A 23,152-nucleotide genomic window follows, 5' to 3' on the forward strand; every position below is an offset into this window, starting at 1 on the left:
TGACACACTTTATAGCACTTTAAGAAATCTTTGTTTACTGTCTCTTAGATGTGTTTTCCACATATAGTTCTGGTTCTTTACATATATAAAATATTCTTAGATTGCAGACAATTGGGGCTTTTTCTTTTTTTTCTATTTTTTCTATTTTTTCTGATATTAGAGTGTGTCTCACTTTAAAGTAAAGAAAAGCAGTATATCAGATAACACCCACACTCCCTAAATACATAAATCTGGGTTGAAAAGTTCAGCCTGATTAATTCCTGAATACTTTGACCGAGATTTGTTGAAGCTGGTCCAAGTTTTTAAATTCTTGACTATCAACACATGGAAATATCTTCTCAGGAGATTAGAAAGAGACCTTAAAACAAAAGCACATTCTGGAACGGGGCAGAAATATTTTGCTTTTTCAGGTCAGGCCAGGCCAGCTGTATCTCTTCTCTAACCTGAATATTTATGAGCTGTAGGAAAGCTGGCAATTTTAGACCTTCTTACAGATTATTGCCAGTTCCCTGTCTTAATGGTGAAACATTTTTACCTTTTTAAGGCTTCTGAAAGGGACTTTCCTACTGATTTGCCAATAGGGTGTTGTAGATTGATTTGGAAGGTGTGAGACATTTCTTCTTTCCAATCTGAGTAAGCATATATTTTTATATCTCTGAACTAGTAATTGAGTGGTAGTATCACTATTAGGAGTTAATTGGTGCTTCTAGAGGTATGGATCAGCAGTGGGAAATCAAAAATCAGATCCCCTTGGGTCAGTGAAGAATCCTATGGCCATGCAATACAAATTGCAGTTCTACCACAATCTCACTCTTTCAGTGAAAATCTTGCCCAGCTTTGAACAAGTCAGTTTTGTGCAAAGGGGGTATATATCAGATGAAGTCTGTTGGTAGCAGTCCAACAGACAATTCACTGGATGGCTCCCCTGTCTTCATCGGGCAGGATGAAACTTGCATGAACTCCAGTTGTTTTGATTAATTTAAAAGAAATGCACATGGTCACACCTGATCTGTACCAGGCAGGTGTTTCCAAGTGTTGTAGCAGTGCATAACTCAAGCTAGCAAGGCGTCTGCTCTGTCCATCCCATTCTTTAATTAGATTCCACTATCGTAATTCTGTACTTAAAAGGCAAATTTTTCTAACTCTATCTGATTTATTGCTTGGGTCAGCATTATCTAGACTTCTGTGATCTCCAGGTTGGCACCTTGTCTTGAGTGTGTCTTGTCTCTTAATGACAACAGAAGTGTGGTCACTGCAAAGCCAGCAGTGGCTTAGCTCCATCTGACCCAAAGGTAGGCAAAACCAGCTTCTGTCATCCTTCCAGATCCCAGCTGGCCCTGAGGACAGGCTCTCCCAACGAGTTGCAGAGAATTTCTTACATCAGAGCCTCAGATCTTTCTGTGCTTTACAGGAACATATTTCTATTACCATGCCTGGTAAAGAAGGGTTTGCCAAGTAAAACAATACAGAACAGATACAGGGGTCCAGAAAACATGCTCTCCCATCAAAAGAAACCCATGTGTAGCTGTTAGGCTGGATCCTTACAGATCTCAGAGCTCTGTATCCAGGCTGCTCTGTCAAGATTTCTATAACAAGACACAAATCTGACATACCTTGCAGTCAGCACCAATAGGTTTTTTGCATTCCTCGCAGGTGTTGGAATAAAGATTTTCATAGCATTTAACACAGTAGGGGCTGTCCTCCTTCAGGATGTACTTCTTACCAAACAGAGACTCTTTGCAGTAGTCGCAGTCAAAGCGTTCAGTCATGTTGGTGTCTGGAGTCCAGCTACAAGGACAGGAACAGGCACATGTCAGACTGAGCTACACTTGACCCAATCCCCCAGGAAAGGTTCATCAATTCTGGTTTATCACTTTGTACCTCAGTTTTAATCCACCTTTCAGTCAAATAAATGAACACAATAGGAAGGAACAGGACTATAAATTTTGCGGTGCAGGGCAACGAAAACAGCCCATCTAATTCAGCCTTTTGCTGATCCATCTTTGGTCAGACCTAGTGTTAGAAATGAGGGGGAGGAGTAAACCCTGAGTCTGAAGAACTCCCGTGGGATTTGTGAATGGAATTTGACCTATAGGTCTGAAAAAAGAAGGTGTCTGCCTAGGGGATGGAGGGAGTCAAGTCCATTAAGAGGATGAGCCAGCTAATCTTCAGAAGCAACATCTCCTGCATAAGGCAAGAGAAAGGTTTACATTGCTTGTAGACTTCAGTCACAGGCAGCCTATCAGGCACCACAGTTATATGCTTCTGCACCTTCCTTCTCTGCATTCTCAGTAAGCCAGTGTCTAGCAATCATTCTCCCACAGGCAGACACTGACCCTCCATCTCTGCTCGTGCATGGGACTATGTGCACAGGAGGTGTAGGGTCAGTGACTCTGTGTCTGATTCTCCTCTGATGCAACCAGACGAGTTATCTAACAGCTGTACTGTATTGGGACACAAATGGGAGCTAGGTGTCCTGGCTCAGACAAATGTCAAACAATGATTATGGAAGAGAAAAGGGAAGAAACTGTTTATGATGTTTCAGCTTGTCTGAATAAGGGACAATCACTGTTTGCTCCCCAGGTTTTGTTACGTCTCTCTCATTTTCTGGATGCACACACAAGCAGCGATGACACGAATGCCTTTGATAAACTGCATGAATATTTATTATTGCCTGGGACAATTTATTTTGGGTTTCATTAGAATCATCACCTTCTTTCTTAACCTGAGGCTTGCAGCATGTGTTACACCTGAAATTTGTTTGGAGGTTACAGCTGGAGCAGGGCATAGCTGCCTGCTTAGGAAAGGGAATTTCCCAAGCAGAAAGTACATGCCACCTGGACTGCATGATCTTCACAGCCTGCTAGGCTGCATCTCCTCTTTAAGCCATATCTGATCTATAAATCCTTAAATGTTTTGAGTACTAATAGCTTAAGTGACTACCTCTGTCTTTCATGCACAAGTGACATTCACAGCAGCTGCAGTCCTATTGCCAACTTCAGCTCTCAGTTTTAAACATAATGTTGTTACTTGCTTAGTGTTCTTGGCACAGGTCACTGGATTCTGGAGTTTGTCCTCTCCTTCTGGCAGCGGGAGCCACCCATAGGACATTCTGAAATCCTGAGTTCTCCTCCAGGATTTCAGTCTTTATTATTATCTTTCATTCTGTCTAGCTGGGATGTGATTAAGGTTTTAGGGCTGTCTGAATGGACAAACTTTATTCTGATGACTAGAAAGCGTTTTGTTTTTTAAATGGTCAGTCAACTGCTGAATTTTGTGGTGACTAGTGCAGACTGAGGGGTGAGTGCTTTTACATGTGTGAAGTAGGTAAGTGATGTCTCAAATGCTGGAAAGCCTTATGAATTCCAAGTAACTACTAAAGAAGAGAGACAAACTACCAAACCCCAGAATGTGCTTAGAGGAAGCACAATCCTGGCAGCTGGTCATGTTATGCTACTGATAATCCAGGACTAGCAGTGCAACTACTTTGGCCTTAAAGATGGTCTAGGAACTAATTAACTTTCTTATCCCAGAGGGGAGCTGGGAGTATGTAGAGTGCACTTTGTCCTTAAGGAGTAGTGAGGATCACAGGACTGATAAGAAGACAGAAAGTAAGAAGACAGGCTGGAGAGAGAAGTGCAATGGCTGCCCAAAGCTCCCCTCCAGCCCATTTCCAACAGCAGGAGCCAGCAATGGAAGTATAAAGCAGGAGAACAGGGACAATAAAAAGGGACATTTCTTCAGCAAGTTAGTCTTCTCTTGAAGTAGCGGTGCAGGCTTTACCAGAACTTTTAAAAGACGATCATAGATTTTCCTCTCTCTTTTGAGCCTGTTTACACCCCTAACCTATATAATATGTTTGGACTTTCCCAGGAAGGAACTAGAGAGGACTTAATTTCCTTCTGGAGTAATTTCAGCAAAATGAATGGAGTCAGATCAATGTCCACTGAGTTGTATGTGTAGATGTATGACTAAGTTTGAGAGGAGTGATAGCTTTTGCTCAAATAGTCTGTTTATGACAGAAATCTGTACTTTTACCAGGTTTTACTAGATATTTTTTCCAAATGATGGGATTTTGTTGCCCATTTAATGTGCATTATTGTTAAGTTAAAGTGTGAGCAGAAACCACTTATGACCTTGCATTTGTCACCCTTCCTCAGAATTAGTTCTTTCTAGTCCTGAATTAAAAGTAGATGTGTAATACTGAAGAGTGAAAAATTTCTCTGCAATGATGATGTGTAAAAGAAAAGCTACAGACTGTGATTCCTTTGCAGGTTTATACCATTTCATCCAAGGCTGCTAAATGTAAAATATAGAAGTGCATTGTGACTGGAAGAAGGACGGTTCCCTTAGAGGTGGACATTCCTGTCTCTTGGTCACAGGACTTTTCATCTTCAGTGCTGTATTGTCTTCTGGGTACATTTCACAGGAGCAGAGGCAAGCATTATGTAATATATTTATTTCACAATTCATATAATAATGTAATAATTCAACAATTCAAAATAATTCAGCAATTATTTTACAGTTGCTGCCGCTATTTCAGAAAATTCCTGGGCACTGCCCTCCTATCCTGAAAGGGATCTAGTTAAATGTGCTCTAAGATTGTCACAGGGCATTGTCCCCCTCACCCTGAGCAGTGAGAGGCAGTCCTTATTTCCACAACTCAAATGGATTTAGGGATGAACTCTGCTCTATGAAGACACTGCAGGGGCAGCTCTGGATGAGATTCAAGGAACAACTCTAGAGATTTGGGAAACTGAAAGAAAAGAAAGGAATTTTTCCAAGATCTGCATTTTGGGTTTAGTTATGTTAATCTTTCATCGGATCTGGGATCAATTTTTGATCAAATATCTCTTATAGATAGGAATTCAGGTTCATGTGGTTTCGTTCAGTAAGCTGGAATTCAGGGTGAAGCATACCTGTTTAAATCCAGGCCTTGGACTGGATCTCATGATCTACTATGTGGTATTTTGAGCATATTGTACAGGGCTTTTTCTGCTCCAGGGAGAATTAAATGTAAGGTAATAATGGGTCCTATGTACTAAATACTAGCAGGAATTTCAAACAAATAATTTCACTGTTGTCTTACAATCAAGAAATGTGAAATCATACTGAGCAATATTTTTGCCTGTCACTTTGTACACATGGTCCTTTACATTGCCAGTCCATCAATTCCTGTTATACAAAATCCCCTCATGTTTGGCTTTGTGCAGGCTTTATCCATTGTTTTGGGCTTTAAGGGAAAAAAACCAAAACAAAACAGGAGGCTTGCACAGTTGTGGATGGACACAAATTGCAATTCAACCTCCTTGCCATTGATCTATTTCTTTCTCTTGTGTTTGATACTTGTTGACTGTAAAGTGTTGTGGGACAGAGCTCATCATTACTACACCTCTTTGTGGTAAAAGGTCTTTAGATTTTATCACTGTAGTCATTCTATAGTTATGCTTTTTTCAGATTGCTCTCAACATAATCATGAAGGAGAAATTGATTTTTTCTGCCATTCAGTCTCCCTCCTACAGCATCAGACATAACAAGTACATCTCCAAAAGGCAAAGAGCTTTCTGTTGCATGCCCAAAAGAGAAGCTACAGCTTATGGCAAATGTTAGTACTACCCACACTGTGTCTCCCAGGACGTAAGAATTGGCAGGAAAATTACCAAAAATTTAGCAGACTGATTTAAATTCTATGCTTATTTTCTCTTCTTCCCATGCTGGCTCAGTGTCATTTTACTAGCAGCAATTCCTAAAGGTATCATATTAACTCATAAATATTAGGTCTCATCATGTCATTAAGAAATTATCCAGTGTTCTCCCATCCCATGACACTTTTGACTGCTGAAAAAACAGACCTTGCCTGCTTTTTCAGCTATGTCTGCAAGCCTAATAAATGATGTTGTGTGCATCTCTTATTTCAACTCTTCTTAGGGGTGTTGAGCGCTGAGAGGGGCAGGTGCACATGTGCAAGAGAGAGAAGGAGGCCAAGGGAAAATATCTAAAACATGTAGGAGTTGTTTAGTTTATTCAGTGAAGTTCTGATCTCTTGTTGTAACAGTATTTGGAGACACAGAATTAAACCCCTGTAGATGCCAAAGGGGGACTTGCTGTTGACTTAATTAGGTCAATAGTGCTGGGGCTCTCTCTGCCTGTGCCCCTGGATCAGTATGTTGTGCTAGCCACCTGCACAGGAAACATAAGCTCTTCCTTCAAAATGTACACACGTTTCTCCCACCTGACTATTTTTCCAGAAGAACAGTGTACATGGAGAATTTTCTATCTGTTTATTTCTCTTCCCCTGAGGACGGAAGATTTGTGTCTGGCAACTCCAGTGACATGAGCCATGCAGGTCTAGAGCATTTGGAAACAATTTATGTTAATGCTCCAAAGGCTGAAATGCAAAGATTTATTTACAACCATGAACTGACGGTTCAAACTATGCTGGTCTTTCTGGCAAGAGGTGATTTTTTCCCTGTAACTTAGCTGCTCCTACCACATTCATTATCTATCATCTTGTTGCAGCAACAGGAAAACACTCCTGGAAGACCTAACCCTCTTTCCAAACCAGACCATAAGGCCATGCAAGGGGAAAAAGGGGAAATCTAATTTTATTTCTTTTAATTTACTTTAGAAAAATAAGAGATGACCATTTTCATGTAGTACTGATGAGAGGTGGGGGAAAGTTATATATGGTTGGAATTCACCTGAACCCCAGCATGAGAAAGCTGGTGTAAATACACATCACCAACGTCCAAAGCACTCCTGTGTGTTTAGATTTACCAAACCACATTACAGGCTGGTAGCCCTCTTTGTTTGGCTGTCCAGGTGTTTCTTATCCTCTTCATCATGGAATAAGTGCCTACAAACACTGTCATGATGGAGCAAAGGAAACCTGTGTGCTTGGAGGTCCTGCTGGCAATAAGACCCTGATGCTCTGAGTTGCTCGGAGCTGTGACCCTTTAGCAGCGGCTCCTGGCCATGGGGAGCCAAGCCAGCTGATGCACAGAAGGCAGGTCTCCCTCCAGGGGCCACAGAAGGACATTTGCTGCCTTACACTAAGGCTGGCCAATGAAAAGGCTAGCCAGGCTGTGAGGGACAACTGATCTGGGTTAATGCTCAGCTTGTAGATGAGACAGGGATGCTTAGGCAGATGTAGCTGCACTCCTTCTCCTTTAAATTTTTAAACTGAGAAGAAAGCAGAAGCCTTTTTCTCTTGCTGCTGCTATGGAAGAGCAATCCTGAAGTAAGCACATCAAAAGAATTTGACACTCTGTCTTCAAGGAAACAAGACCCTTATGATATGTCATTTCTCTCCCAGAACAGCCCTGTTAACAAGCCCAGAGTGCTTACCTGTGTCCACATCAAGGTTAAGATATAAGTACTCAGTTACAGAGGTGTATATTGCTGTTTCTTAAGCTCAGAGTAGATATTCACAGATGTCTTAGAAGCTCTTCAGCAAAAGCCAGGAACATTTGCTTTAATGCTTGAAAATAATAGTAATAATAACAACAAAAAACCAATAAAAAATTGACCCCAAGTAAAATATCCCAGTCATGCCTTTAGATGCTAAATTTTAAAAGCTATTCAAAGAAAAAAAGTTTAATTTTTAATAAAGTTACCTTACAGTATTCTTCAAAATTAGATTTGGATTTTTCCAAGGACTCACCTTCTTTGGAAATGGCTGACTTATGCGTATGGTATAACATTCTGATTTCTTTTTTAGAGTTTTTTTATCTCTTTAGAGTATTTTTCTGACCAGACAGACTGCATTAACATATGCAGGTAACCAAAGCACACCTGGTTCCTGTCTGGATTGCCCAGTCAGCCTATCATGAATTGGAAAGTGGATAGTGTGCTGGTTAAGATTGTATTCCTTCGCAGAATATAAATAATAAAAAAACCCTAACTGAAAATGTTTCTTGTGTGGCAAGGCTCCTCATGCATCTGTCTAAAGTAATCCCAGTTGTAGTAGTGGAGAAGGAGCACTCCACTTGTGGTTTCTGTGTGGTTTATTGTGTTCGGCAGTCAAAAAAAATCTGTTCCAGTCTAGAGCCACACCAGCAGAGGTAGAGGAAGAACCGGTGGTAATACCTACAAATGCCACAGAAGAACTGAGCACTGACACTTTGTACCCCACGGAGTTTACTCTGTGGTGTTCTCAGGCTGATATTGAAATGACTGGAGGATATATGGTCTTACCAATATTCCTACACATATTTCAATTACAAAAGGAGCCAATTGAAATAACATGCAGCATGACTTAAATCTGCCACAGCAAGGAAAAGCACAGTTCAAGTGAAAAGGCTTGCTCTTTTTTTCTGTTTTAAAGCCTTTTGAAATTGCTGTCCTCCTTCTTTCTCTTGCAGAATAAGCAAATACTTGCTCAAAGGAAAGGTTGAGTACTTGATACTGCTTAAGCATAAAAATTCATATTTCTAATAAGAACATTTGAGCAGATAAGAGAAAATGATAGAGGAGAAAAATATTATAAGATTAATAAACCTTATTATTATTTCTGGCACTATCCTGCAAAAGTAGTGTATAAGCTAAATGTCTGCAGACACGAAAGTACAACAAAGGCTTGTTTTTCCAGAAAAGGATTGCTTTCTCTTATTGACAGGAACACTGCTAATCTCAGAGAAATTAGACTTTAAGATAAAAATACCCAGAAATGCCATGTGCTACCGTTCAGTCATGTTTCCAAATTTTTCTGTCTTTTTGAAATCCTGTGTACTACTACCCAGGGCACAAAACCAGAACAGTGTCCCAAATAGCCTGTGTTTCCTTCTTTATAGAAAGGATCAAAGAAAAGCTGGGACGACTCTGTGGAAGAAGAATGCTTTATTATTTGTTCTGGCCTCTAGCAGCGTAGCTCTTGTTCTGTTTGCCGAGGTAAGACCACAAAGCCCCCTTGTGTCTAAGATAATTGGCATGTGTGGTTTGGGGGATCAGTTAATGTATGTCTGCTGTGGCAGTGAATGCCTCAGGGCATTTGGAGCTATCCAAACTTCCCTGCTGCCATGCCCGTGGCCTTCCAAAGCATGACAAAGGAGGCTATGTAAACCTTGGGGGGCACCCATTCAGCTGGGCACATCTTAGAAAACCAGATTGATTGCACCTGGGTGGAACCAGTTTGGCCCAGTTTTTGGGGGGTTTGTGGATGGAGACTGGACACAGAGAGCAGAGAGAACATCTACTAAGGTTGAGCCAAAGTACCTCTGGTGCGTGGGAGCTACAGAAGGGAGCACAGAAGGACACAGAGAGCCTGGTGACATGGACATAGGAAATCTTTTTGTGGGCAAGATTCTTTCTAACTGAAGAAGGAAGATGTTGAATCCACCATGGAGAGCTGCACGCTCTAAATCTCAAGGGTGCTTCAGAGCAAAGACAAAATACATCTATGTGAAAGCTTACAGGTATTTAATGGCTTTATGCAATTTGCTGCTTTTATTATGCAAGATGAAGTGAAGAAGCAGTGGTGGGTTTTGAGCCCTTACACTTGTGTTTGCCAAGGGTCTAGAACTAACTCACACCATCAGAGTGATACCTTAGACCTTTCTCTTGAGTGGTTGATATATTTGAAACTTCAATTTCAAACATTTAATGTAAAACGGAGCATCGAATATGCTTATGTCAGTGGTATGCTCTCCTGCATTCCTCTTGCAGCGTATTATTACATGTACAGTAACCATTCAACATCCTAGTTGATATAATCCAGTACAAAATAGAGGGGTATGTGAAAAGGAACAAAATTAACTTTTTCACCTGGCATGGGTATTTTGATGTTCATCCTTAGAAGAAGGCTCTAGTGGTTTACAATCAAATTCTGTCTATATATAGCTAATTAATATTGTTGAAATGTTAATGCTTCAGTGGCTGTCAATGTATCCAAGATTTATTTTCATGAAACCTGTCATTACCCTGCCATTTCACACTCTCACTTGGGGTGAATCTGCATCACAAATAACTGTGCATATGTAAATGAAACATTAAAATTACACTATTAGAATTAATGAGTCTAAAAATGGAAATTATGAGATTCCCCCAGTCTCTGAAGCAGTACCCAAGTGAGGAAAGATGATTGCCTACAACACTACACCATTCAGAGTTTGTCCAGAGATGCTCAGGACAGATTTATCCATCAGAGAAACATGAATGAGACTTACACCTGAATGTCCCTGGTCCGTGGGGACCTTGAAAGAGCGTGAGCATGCTGGCCAGCAGCAACAGGCATTGCTTGTGGCTGATGGTCTTAACACTTATCTGACCTTCCCTTAACTCTGAATGTCCTGGCCCCTGTGAGATGAGGCAAGGCAGGGAGGTGAGGACATCAGCACGTAACACATTTCTTGGCTCTGACGCTCAGGGCTCAATGCCCCGGAGAACTGAGCCAGGAGTCCCTCTAAGGCCCTGGAGAACTGAGCCGGGGGTCCCGTGTGCATATAGGTCTTTGCAGCCTGTCTCATCCCTTTCTTTTGGGATGAAAGCTTGTGTTTGCAGAGCAGTGCAGCAGAAACTGTCACTAACCCTTACAATTGTAGGACTTGTACTTTGCCACCAATGTTTTGGGTTTGCTTATTTTTTTGCTTCTGACGTTCCAAGCACGATGGAATACTGGCAGACTGTGTTGTGTGTGATCAAAGGAGTTGTCTGATCTCTTTTCTAATGGTGTGCCATCTGGGAGAGCTAATGTCTGTATGGACAGGAAAGATTTCAGGCAAAGTGCTATCCCTAGACTTCTCTAACAAATGGGAAACAGATCATTATTTGTACCTGAGTACTTCAGTTGGGAATCACCATTACATGCTCTTCACGGTAGGAACTTCACATGGCCAAACAATATTTGACATGATATAGCCACTGCTGTGAGATAACAGTGATTTCACAAAAGCTAGTAATATTTTCCTGTAAATCCAAACCACCTGGAAGTGACTATTTGGTCCCTTGGGAGCACATTTGGCAGAATGGTGAGAACCAAAAGTAACTATATTTTATCCCAGCACTTTAGCCATCTTGGGCTTTTCCAAAAGACCACAAGAACTGGTCCACGCCCTAGCCTCAAGTGTGCTAGTTAGATGGAGATGTCATATGGGAACCCCAGGTAACTTTTACAATTTGATTTCTCAACAACATAATTTTGTCTTTTCAGCTGCCCCACTCACCTCAACCACATGTTGGTTCACAAGCCAGAGATCATTTTGCCCTGTGGCTAGGGTAAACTATAGTTTTATTGATGCTCTGGTCAGATTTTGATAGTAATGCTATTGGTGCATCAGGAACTGAGTTTTCAATATAGCAACTCAGATGTTTTTTAAAAAAAATTTTCTCCATATGTGACCAAGAATTGGTCAGGTTCTATTTAAAAAAGCAATCTTTAGAATCCATCCTTTCCTAGGTATATCTACAGGTGCACAAAACAGACATAAATTTTTGTAAGATAAAAAAATACAGACCTTTTTTTTTGCCTTCCATATCCAAATGCCTGAAGCAATCATTTTCAAAGTTTACTATCTGGCTGATATAAGGCACAGAAGATTTTGGCCAGAAAGCTGGGAGTCCCATAAATTTATGAACTGATGAAAATAGGGTTCACAGCAGAAACCCAGAGACAACCTTAACTGTAGCATTCTTTCACATTTGGATGCATTTGTCTATCTAATAACACAGCCTTATGTTGGTCCCTTTTAGAACAATTCCTATTCAAGCCAACATATAAATACGCAAAGCCATCAATAAAGGTTACAGCTATTGACCCTGGCAATCTCAGTGTCAATTAGCAATCTCAGTTAATATAGCTCCAGATTGGAGTCAGGGGAGTAGCAATCACAGACCGACTGACTTGCTGCTATATATATTTTTGTAAGGTTTGCTGTCTCATGACTGTGTGTGTCTCTGTACACAGCAAAGCTGAAATATGCAGGTATCAGGTCAACCAAATAAAAGCCATATCCCTTGGGGGAAGCAGAAAGTTTGGAACAGCCATCAATGCAGACAATGAAAGTTAGTATTTCCTTTATTATGTACACAGAGAAATCCACCTTAGCATACAGTAAGGACTGGGTTATTGTGGCTGCACACACATGCACACAGAGAGAAGCACAGAAAGAAGGAATGCAGAGCTATTAATTGGGATTTGTATTCTAATTTATTCTCTCCACATAAAAAGAAGAAATACAATGCTGATGGCTCCCCGTTTCTCCCATACACAATCTGTCCACACTGTTTGCCCGCAAAGAGGAAAGGCTACCTTTGTTTCATTTGCATCTGCTCTTGCTACAGTACAAAAACGCTCCTTTGTTGAGCTCTGCAGCAGGAGTGCACGGAGGTGTAAGGAATCTAAGACCCCATCTTCTACTTTTTATCACTTCCCCAGTGGATTACACACACAGCACAATACAGTCATTAAAAATAGTTACACATGAAAAGACCCAGCTCCTCATCAGCTCGCTGATGTGTCACTTTACTGACGGACATGCAGCAGTAATTGCTGTGATAAGAAATTTGTCGTTTTCTCCTCCTCACAGCCCTCCCGGAGCACTCAGGAGAAAGGGGAACCGGCAATCTCTCTCCTTGCACCCTTCCCCAACAACCCACTGGGGCATTAAACAACCCTCTCCTCCTCTCTGCACCCTTTGTTTAAAGCGACACCTCCAAAGATATGTTCTGTGGGTAGTGGGAGGGAAGGGGAAAAAAGGGATATTTACTTACAGAGCAGCAGCGGGCAGTTAATGCCACCTCCTGGACCGGGGACAGGGGGTCACATCCATTAACAAATGTGCAAAGAGCACACTGGCCTGCTTGCAGCGGAGAGCTGTACGGCCAGCTGGGGCTTTCTGCTGCCTGCAAAGAGCGGCTCTGCCGATTCCAGCTCTGCAGTCAGTGTTGTGTGGAAAGAGACTGCTGCCTTCCCCAGCCTAGTGAAACCCCTCGCTATCATTTTACCATATAAGGAGACAAAAGCATCGGAGACTCTCATTCTTTGAAGCGCTCTGCAGCTGGCATTCAACACTTTTCTCTATTCCAAGGGTGTCAATACTTCCCCCTCCTAAACATCTTGTCGTTCTTGGCCCCCTTCCTAAAATAAGGCTCCCTCTCCCCTCCTCCAGCCTTTGTTTCTCTAAACCCCTGATGCTTATTAATAACATGGCTTTGCTAAATCCAAGAGCTCGCTCTTTACCAGAGAGGTTTTACAGCAACTCAAACCCAAGCATTTGTAAGGCTCTTCACCTTGCTGAGAGAATAAAGTCCTTGCTTAAAATTGGTATGAGGTTTTATTTGTTTTGGTCATTTTTCCTGCTTAGTGTTTTGCCAAAGAAGAGTGAAACAACCTGTCTCTCTTCTCCTTTGTGGAGAGGTGCACATTTTTACAAAGACCAAGCGTGCGGGCATTCCCTTACAAGCATTCAGACCCCAGCCTAGTTTCTCTCCACCCTTATTTCTTGCCAAGCTCCCCCATAATCAGGAGGAAAACGAACAAAAGCAGGGGAAATCAATGAAACCAAAACCATCCATCTTTGTGTAAGAGAAAGCCAAAGGAACAGATTGTCTCAGCACATGCTCAGTATCCAGTCGAGAGCCCTGCCACTGTGCACATGGTAGGAAGAGGGGGAACTATTAATCCCACTATAACCAGGAACTACTTTTTCTGATACCAAATCCAATTTCATCTATCAACCATTCTAGCAGAAACACATTCTGCTAATCAAAACAGTGAGGGTCCTGGGAAACCTCCCAGAGGGAAGAATTTGGATCAGAAGCTCATGGGAGATGTCTGCTCTCTGCAGCTTGAGGGGTAGGCTGGGAAGGCATTTTGGGGTAATTCTTCAGTAATGACTGGTGCTTGCCAAAGGGAGGAGCTTTAGTATGAATGCTTTCAACCTTAAGGAAAACCAGAAGGATAAAAATGTAAAGCCCATTAGCCCGAGACAGTCTTGCTGTTGCTTTGCATCCAGAAGATGCCAGATGGTCCAGTTTTGGACACTGGGTTCTGGCATGTGCCTGAGCAGTGGTGTAGATGTGCACATGGGTTACATAAGGGTTTCTCCTGCAAAACAAACTTATGCCAGAGCCCTGACCTGTACTTGCTGTCCTCTTATGCACCCAAATGTAGTCAGATTTGGAATGGGGGTGAAATGTGTTAGTCTCAGCGCTACTTCAAATCTAGGAAAGCACAGAATAAAATGGTGGAAAAGGGCCATTCTTAGTTCTTCTATCAGAAGCTAAATCTCCTTTACAGATGTGAGTTATTTTGATGATCAGCAATGATCTGTTTGTCAGGTGATCCAGCCTTTGCTGTTGAGTTTTCAAAACACAGGCACCATGCCCTGGAGGACTGACAATGGGCATACAGGATTAAGGATGCCATGACAATTAAATCTTATTTAAATCAAAGCTGCTGCACTCCCCAGCCACATGGGGAGTCCCTGACTCTTCCCTTGTACTCGCAGTGGCACTGTAAAATGAATTAAACCAGAGAGTAAACAATTTTCACTGAACCCACGAGCTGTGTTGGAGCTGCACCTGTATCTTGGGAAAGCTACTGGTTGGATTTCCAGCCCCATCAGTGACTTGCTAGATGCCCTTGGATGAGACTTTTCATCTTTCTGTTCTTTAGCTTCACCATCTGTAAATATAAAGCTCAGGACAGCCAAACGCATGTGTAAGTTGTTAACAAATTTACAAAGGACTAGTTAGAGCATAAACATAATAGGAGTAATAGTTTCTTTCTTTTAGATTAAACTATTGCACAGTGGCAACAATGATAATTTATTTCCATCTTAGTTACTGTTCTTACCTCAGCTCTGATTTAGTAGTGCGCATTAAAGAGAAAGAAGGCCTTGAAGGTGATTAGAATTGGGATATTTGATTCAGTTTATTTCCAAAGTTTTCTAAACAAACTAAATATTCTGAATGTGTTAATTGATTTTGTTCAATTTCCATGATATTTTTATTTCCCCATCTCTCCATTGACAGCTACTGCAGCAAGTCTGACAGAAATTTTTTGATGATCCCTGTGGTCATACAAGACAAGTGTGTTCCACAGTTACAAGTTTAAATATATACTGGCTCCATCTGAAGTGATTTAGTTTATCTGTTGCAGCTCTGGGTTGACTTAGGGGAGCTAAGGTAATTTTTGCCTAATTTAATATAACACCTCTGATTCCGTGAAGGCAGAAGAGCCTCTGCCAATTTACAACCCATTGATTTGTGGGCTCAATATGGGACTTGACACTCAGCAGCTACATCAAGATTGTGTGGAGCTGTGGAAGGGGTGAGGAAGGTTACCAGACAGCTTCCCTCATCCCAAGATGAGGTGTATGCACTCCACCAAACACTGCTAGGGAAGGTACAGGGAACATCAGACCTCTTAGCCTCCTTCAGTACCACTCACTCCACATTTTAGCTGGCAAATAAATATTCATCAGTGATTGGCAGCAGCCCCCAGCCCCTTTCCCATCAGAATCAAATCCAACTGGTGTGGGTGGGTGGGAGGGCCCCAAATTTAATTAATTTTCAGAGAGATGGGGAGGAAAGGGCAGGGGTCCTTTCACTAACAAATTTATTATGTAACCCACTTCTTATTTTTCCATATATATATATATATATATATATATAATATTTTATTTTTACTGCATTGGTTCTCTGATCATCCCAGCAGAGATCAGGCATCTTCAAGGCTTCAGAGGAGTCAATGCAATGAAAACAGGGGCAGTGCTTCCAATAGGGGGCCTAAATTAAGAGTGGAAATGCAAGTACCATACAGTGATTTAGAAGCTTATCCTATGGTTTATATTCTCCTCATGTACATAGCATTTACATAGCATATATTGCTTGTTCTTCAGTGGTCCGTGTGTTTAACAGGTTAATTCTATGTGTAGAATGCTGTACCTCTATATGGGAAAAAAGGTGGAAATATTATCCTTTTCATAGCAGGACTTCTCAGTGATTTTACTAAGCCTTCATAAGTCTCACTTCAGCTACTGGGCTGATGCTGGAATAACTATAATTTCAGCACTTATCTCCTTTTCTGTCTGAAAAGAACGAACTAAGAAAAGTGGTGGAAAGAGACAGCTGGAAGTGGAATATTTCTATTTTCCCCAGTCTGAGACACAGAGAAATATAATGTGTCTGAGAGAGCAGGGGAGAGGAAAATATACACTTTTAGGTTTGAAAATGGCTAAGCTACTGGTTGATTCTTTACTCCACCAATTTATCCTGGAAACTGTTAAGTTACTTTATCAGAATTGAACTAATCTCCTTTTTGATGCTTGAATCTGTATAATACAAGCTTCAATTGAATATGAGAGGGTGCATTTAGGAGAGCTGCTATTTTTGGCACTACCACTTAGGAAGTAATGTAGACTAGTGCAGATGTTGCATTTTAGTTCATTAAACCTAAAATAACAGCCAGGCAATATTAAATCTTCCTGAAATTTCATTCTCATAAGATGGACACACATATGTATTTTTCCCAACATTATGACGAATATGCAAAGGATAAAAAGGTTTTTTCAGCATGCATTTTCTTTCCCAGTTCAGTCTCCAAGTCACAAGGCTTTTTGAAATATTCTGACCTTCCTTTCATCCCCTAGGTGACTTGAACCTCAAGTAGAAAGACACATCAGGTAAGAAATACCAGGGTTTCTCAGATTCTGATGAGGGAATTACAGACATCTTTGGACAATCCATTAAAATCATCCCAGCCAAGGCAGATAGAGAAAGTCTGGCTGCTTTGGGATGATTCAAGACTTATATTATTGATGTTTAGCCTAAACCAATGTGGAAACATTAGTGGTTTAGAAACTCCAATCTAATCTGTAAAAAAGAATACTTCCATGTTTACTTTATTAATATGTTTGAAGAGTTTTCATGTACAGTGTTAAACAATTTTCTACAGTAATTTAGAGAAAGGTGACATGGTTCAGTAGCATCAAAGACCTTCTGTTTTTTAAAGGAAAAGCTATCTTTAGAAGGATAATATGATGCTATGTGATAAGATAGATGATTGAGACTCAAATCCAAGTGTGTCTCTGTGACAGAAAGGTCTGGGATGGAGCCGAAAGCATTTTAGACCATTATGGTCAGTTTGGAAAAAGATTTCATTAATTTTTTAAAGTTAGTCAGGACTTTCAATCCAGTTAGTCCCAGTTTCATTCAGAGAAATCTATCTCCTAAAAGAGACATCCCAAAGTGAATGTGGCAGTGAGACACTGGTCACCATGGGGTCTGTCACTTTCTGTGTAATTGCTACCATGACCTGCTCTCTGTGGAAAATTGAGATGTAAGAGAGAGTTTGCAATGGATGACCCAGGCAGAAAGACAGCTGTGTCCCTTTTTCTGCTGCTTTCATCTCTCCCAGCTGAGTAGACAAACAGCTTTTATCACTGATGTGCAGAGGAACACAATTTGATCACAAAGGAGAAGTGTAGTGGTGCTTGATGAAGAAGCAGACAGAATACCAGAAGACACTTCAGGGATCAACCCAGCATTTAAAGGAACGGTATCTGCTAAGGAAAATCCCTCTTGTTGACGGCTGAGTTTCCAACAGCTTGGAAAGCTGAGGCACCATGTTACAGGACTGGCAGGTCCTTCACCGGACAAGCAACATTGTCAGACAGTCCATCCCAGGACCTCATGGATTAAAAAAAAGCCATACAGGCCATTGCAGGATAAAGACAGCCCATCAAACAACTCCCTAAGCAGTAGCTGTCTGTACCAGGTGGGGCAGCCACCCTGAATAGCCCTCACCAGGCTGAGAACTGCATAAAGAAGAAATAATGAAGAGTTAAAACACAGAGTGTGAAAGACAACAATTCTTATGGAATACAGTCTTTCCCCCTACTTTCCCTAGCATCCTTTCTCCTTTATTCCCCTTACTAAGGAGCAGATAGTGCCTTTAATTTTAAGGAAACTAGAGTGAAACATTTTGGTCCTTGCCATCTTCACATTCCTTCTGATTCTAAGTGTTCACTAAACTCAGCTCCATAATTTTTTCATCTGTAACCAAGGGTAGAGATGTTGGTGGCATGTGTTTGGAAGTGTTTTGGGATAGAGAGACGACCCCCAACAACAGGTAAGGGGTCTTCAGATGATTCTAAATGATGGTAGAGCAGAGACCTATGCATAGGTCTATGTTGCTTCTTTCCTCTGGATTCAACTTGACTGCCAAGCTGGCCCTGAATGTGACAGACAGGAAGAGACTTTTGGGTTTCCTACTCCTGCAGATGGAATCTGGGATGTCAAATTACTACAGACGTTGCAGTAATTGCTGGTCTTCTGATCTGGCAAATATTACCCCTTAATTTAAGATTTATTAATTTCAGTATAATCATGATTTATTATTCCATGTTCCAGACGCATGAAACAAACACACTGTGATTGTTCCAAGCAACGAATCGCTCTGTGTTCCTGACAGCACCAGACTTGCTATTATGTAAAAAATAGCTCATATTCCCTGTGGTGTTCCCAGCAGCACGCTTAAGCAGTTTTAGGCAAAATCCCCTTTCCATAGTCCTCCCCCTCTCACTGCCCCACTGCTCATAGCTTTTTCTCCAAAACCTTACTTCTGTGTGTACAATTTGCTTCTGCTCCTCTTAGCTCTTTTTCTGCCTGCATCCCTGATATCTCTTATGACCCTCTGGAAACAACCAACAGCAACATTTGAGACTACCATTTCACTTTATCCGACAACCAGAGGCCTCAGGAACCTCTGAGCAAAGAGAGGTTCGAAAAACGGAGTAGTTGGCAGACATCTTAAGAACTTATCTAATTTCCAAGGCAGAAGTAACAATGTCTAACTCATTCCTGGCAAATCTAATTTGCCCTTATGGATTAAAATTAGGACTCCACAACCTCCACAGATGAAGGAAGGAAGGGAGGAAGGTTGGTTCAGACTAAAGTTTTCAATCTAACATTCATGCCTACAAAGGATGAATAGTGTCAGGCAGAACTTGTCATTTGTAGCTATTCAGATCACACCACAGCAATATGAGAAACACTGAAGAAAGGGTTCCTCCAATTTGTTATGCTGCTCTTGGGAAATGTCTTGGGAAGAAAGTGAGAAGGGAATGTAATGATATCTCTTCATAATACTCTGCCAGCCTCCAGCAACTTTTGGCTTGGGGGTTTCTCAACCTGGAGGCAGTATCCATACTGAGTATCACTTTCATGAACTTGCAGTTCCCTCCTGATTGCCTGAAAGAAAATTCACAGTTTCCAGTAACAGATAGCTCTACTCTGTGCTGCTGAAGAACCATCTTCCTTGTGTTAATTTTGAACATATTACCTACTAGTTTCATCTGAGGCCTCTTAGGTCTTACCTTTGGAGATATAATGAGCAACTGATCTTTATTCATGTGCTACAGGCTGTTCACATCTTTGTCAATCTTTATCATATCTCCCCTCAGCCATCTCTCCTAGGCCAGGGAGTCCCAGTCTACCTATTCAGTCTGTATGAAAGCTACTCCTCATGTCATATCATTCCTCCTCAAACTGTTTCAATACAACAATTTAGTTTTTCAGGTGATGTGGCCAAAACTTTAACATTCAGTTTACTTTTTTGGCTGCTTGTGACCAGTGTACGTTCTGTTGTTTTGGGTTTTTTTTTGTCAATCTATATAACCTCTAAATTTCACACCCTGGTAGATATCTCAGAACCATTACTTTACAGCTAAAGTTACATTTTTCCCCCACATTCACTGTTTTATGCTCATCTACATTCATTTTAAGATGTTGTTCTAGTGCCTGTTGCCTAAGATCCTTTTCTCTTATCCTGTTTCTCAGTCTTAGAAGAATTTCCACTAATAATCTCCTATTAATCTCTTTAATGTAAAACCTGTCTATCTTTCAATTTATTTTATGCAATACATGAAAATATCTTCCCTCTTATCCTATTACTGCTTAAGTGTTTTTAAGAGTGTGTGGTGAGGGCCCTTACTGAAGACATGGAAAAGGACAAATAGGCAGATGCTGTCAACCAGAGATCTCCTGTATCTCCATGCTGTTTATTGTCTTACAGGAACCTGATGGATTTGTAGAACATTATCTCACCTCACCAAGCTGTATTGAATTTGTCCCAATGTGTCATATTTACCCAGCTTCTCTACCCTGCATAGTGATTTCTACTAAATTTGTCATTCTTACCAGGCTCTATTTCTCCCGTTTTCTTTTGGAAGCATTTAAAAAGGCTGATGCTGTATTGGATCAGTTCTAAGTCTGTTTTAAATAAGAGGCCACGGACTATTATTATTTCAGCTAATTCATCCTTCAGTCCCTTTAGATCTGTTGGATGAACACCATCTGGTTTTAACATTTTCTTCCTATTCATTTTCTTTATTTGCTCCACACCTCTTCTACAGACACCAGCTTGAAATAGATCCTCTGACGACACCCATAAGGAAGCATTCTGCTGCAGAAAGCTCTCCAAGTTCCTCACAATGAACACAGGAGCAAAAAAAGGAGATCATTTAGCCTTTTCTGTTACAGCCATCTCTTCCTCAAGGACTGGTTATCTGTTGGCCCTATCATTCCCCAAACCCTTTAACTTGCCTAATATTCAAAAGAAGCATACAGCTGCAAATCACTTCCCAGATTACTTCAGACTCATAATATTTTGATGTAAGTAGAAACAGTCACCCTCTCCAATCTGACCATGACTGGGGATATCCTATTTTGCAGAAAGACCCTTCTGTATGGCAACAATTATTTTTCTTCCCAACTATTGTTTGTATATACTACAGATAAAATGAGAGAGTCTGAGATGTAGGCTCAGACATATATTATGACTGAGTATATGAGCTTAGATTGTGCACTTTGAAGTAGAGTCCTTGCTGTTGATCCTCTTAGGCCTGTGCTTACTTTGAACCCTATAAATGCTCAGGCCCTTTAAATAATAGGATTAAAGAAATCATTTGGTTGCTGATGTGAATTTGGTATCTAAAACTTCACATAGAGCTGAAAAAATATACCATCCATTGTCAGCCTGATAGGCATATGGATTGTGTTTGCCCCTGCCAAGTTTATATTCACATGGCTGTCTAGTGGAGTTGCTGTCTTAATGTAAATGAAATTCAAACGTTGTGAGTAAAATGAAGGAAGGACTTGCAACAATGGCTTGTCTTGAAGATAAAGTGTCTCTTGCTGGAAGATAAGTAATTTTTATGAATCATTAAAGAGGAGTCAGAACTCACATTATGAAGCAGTGCTAGTCCTTTTACTTATCCCTAATGTCTAAAAGTCCAGTGAGTCCCAGCTGGGTTGCTGCAATGCAAATGCTTTATGTGACTGAGCACTGCCCATCTGTCTGTCCCTGAAGAGCCTGTCCACAATGATGCTGACTCTTCCTTATATCCAGAAGGATTTCCAGGAACTCCTCATTTGCAAGGAAGAGTTTCTAACACTTGGATATCCAGAAAAAAATGTGGAGAAGGGACTGGCTTGTCTGGCAGCAAACACAGCACTGGCAGACAGTGGGAACTTCACTTGCAGGAGAGGGCAGAGGAAGACCTGTGAGGAAGGAAGCTGCTCTGCCTGAGTGCCTACGGCACTTCCACAGCCATGTTCACACTGCTTCTTCTGCTGGCTTTCTCTGTGAGCATGCCCTGGACCCAGAGCTGTTTGCTCTTTCCTTTAGAGATCTGCAAATCCACCCTACATTTGCATTGGTGAACACAGGGTGAAAAGGCAGAAAGGAACCATGGCTGCCTCAGATCCGGCCCTTAGAAGGCCCTTACTTCTCTTTTCTGAATTAGGAAAAAGTGCTATTTTTCTCCCCTTAAAGGATGTTGAGAGAAGAAATACTCAACAATGTGAAATGCAGGCCACGTTAGCGCATAACACACAATGTGTTTAACCTGTGCTCAAGCGAATTCCTGAGTGGGGCTTACATGGTGGAGTTGAAAACTACAACAAACAGAGTTTGTTCTGAGAAATTCCTGTTTTATTGTTCTGTACCAAAAGTGCCATGCTGTATCTCTCTCTTTGAATCCTAATTAGTGTTCCGAGCCCCGAGTGTCCCACTGCCTTCTACACCCAACGTGGAGCCTGTGAGATGTGTTGCAATGGAAACCATGCATAGGAAATTAGGATACACAGCCTTTAAAATATGGGATAAATAACAGAATAATGGGCTTCTGTGTGGCGGCATCTATGGCTTGCAGGTATTTCTGTGTTTTCATATGGTAATCTCTAGGCATGTTGGGCTTTGCTTCCCTAGCCACTGACTAGGGGAGCACTAGTCAATGCTGTCAATGCTTCCCTCCTACAGAAAACATGCAAATTTCTAGGGAGGCTTTGGTGAAAATCTGCTTAGCTTGACAGGGAATATGCTGGTCTGAAAGCCCATTAGCTTTGATTATGGATTGTCTGAGTAAACTTCTGTCTCCACGTATGTGCCCATTTTATTCTCATGACAAAGTACTTCTTTTCCTTTCTAAAGGAGAGTTTTACTCTAATTTTTTGTGATATGGGAGTTCCACAGACACAGGAAAGAAAAGAATATTATAAAAGAGAACCTGTATAAGTGGCCTTATAAAAAATATTACTGAAAATATGAAGTGAAATTGAGGGAATTTTTTTTCTTCTAGCTCTTTCAGTTTCACTAATTCTTGGTAGCATGTCTTAACAGTAGCCATTAAATCAACCTGCAGCAGAAACATTTTGAGTTTTATGGAGCTGATGGATCCCTTTGAAATATCTATGGTCATCCTCCTTCCATGTTTGTCAGAGGGAGTTGGGCAAAACCAGGCAATATTGCTCCAGCTGCTTTCAGAAAAACTAGGACTCTGTGTAACATGACCTATGCTTCTCAAAGCTGATCAGTGTTAGGTCATGAACATTGTTGAAACAGTGTGAGATTTATCAGCATGAAACTGTACTCATTGTGATATAAAGCCAAAGATAAAATATTGTAGTCAGTAATAATTCATCTCACTGAGAAACAACTGTGTCAGAGTGTCTGTGGTTTGGTTAGACAACACACAGCTACAAAAAAGGAAAAATGGTAAGAAAAAATATGAAAATGCACTTTTGTGGTACAAATCTACACGAGTTTGGCACTATTAAAATTAGGAGGAGAAGAAAGAGATCTGAGTTTTGTTAAAATAATCCATGGATGCTTCTGAGAGAACTCCCATTGATATCTGTGGGGCCACAATTT

General features: G+C 41.0%; 1 protein-coding gene across 4 annotated transcripts in view; it reads right to left on the reverse strand.

Annotated features, from left to right (window-relative positions):
* The window catches only part of FHL2 (four and a half LIM domains 2), a 54,297-nt gene that overhangs the window by 11,562 nt on the left and 19,583 nt on the right, over window positions 1-23,152 (reverse strand). For 3 of the 4 annotated variants that reach the window (XM_019282936.2, XM_019282935.3, XM_019282934.3), the window contains exon 2: window positions 1,614-1,788. In XM_019282936.2, the coding sequence (XP_019138481.1) occupies window positions 1,614-1,769 (156 nt within the window). In that variant the 5' untranslated portion in view covers window positions 1,770-1,788. Of the gene's footprint in view, window positions 1-1,613; window positions 1,789-12,705; window positions 12,926-23,152 lie in introns of those variants that run through there. The other variant, XM_010394269.4, reaches the window with a different exon arrangement.

The sequence above is a fragment of the Corvus cornix genome, chromosome 1, assembly GCF_000738735.6.
Source record: "Corvus cornix cornix isolate S_Up_H32 chromosome 1, ASM73873v5, whole genome shotgun sequence".
In the NCBI taxonomy this organism is placed as follows: domain Eukaryota; kingdom Metazoa; phylum Chordata; class Aves; order Passeriformes; family Corvidae; genus Corvus; species Corvus cornix.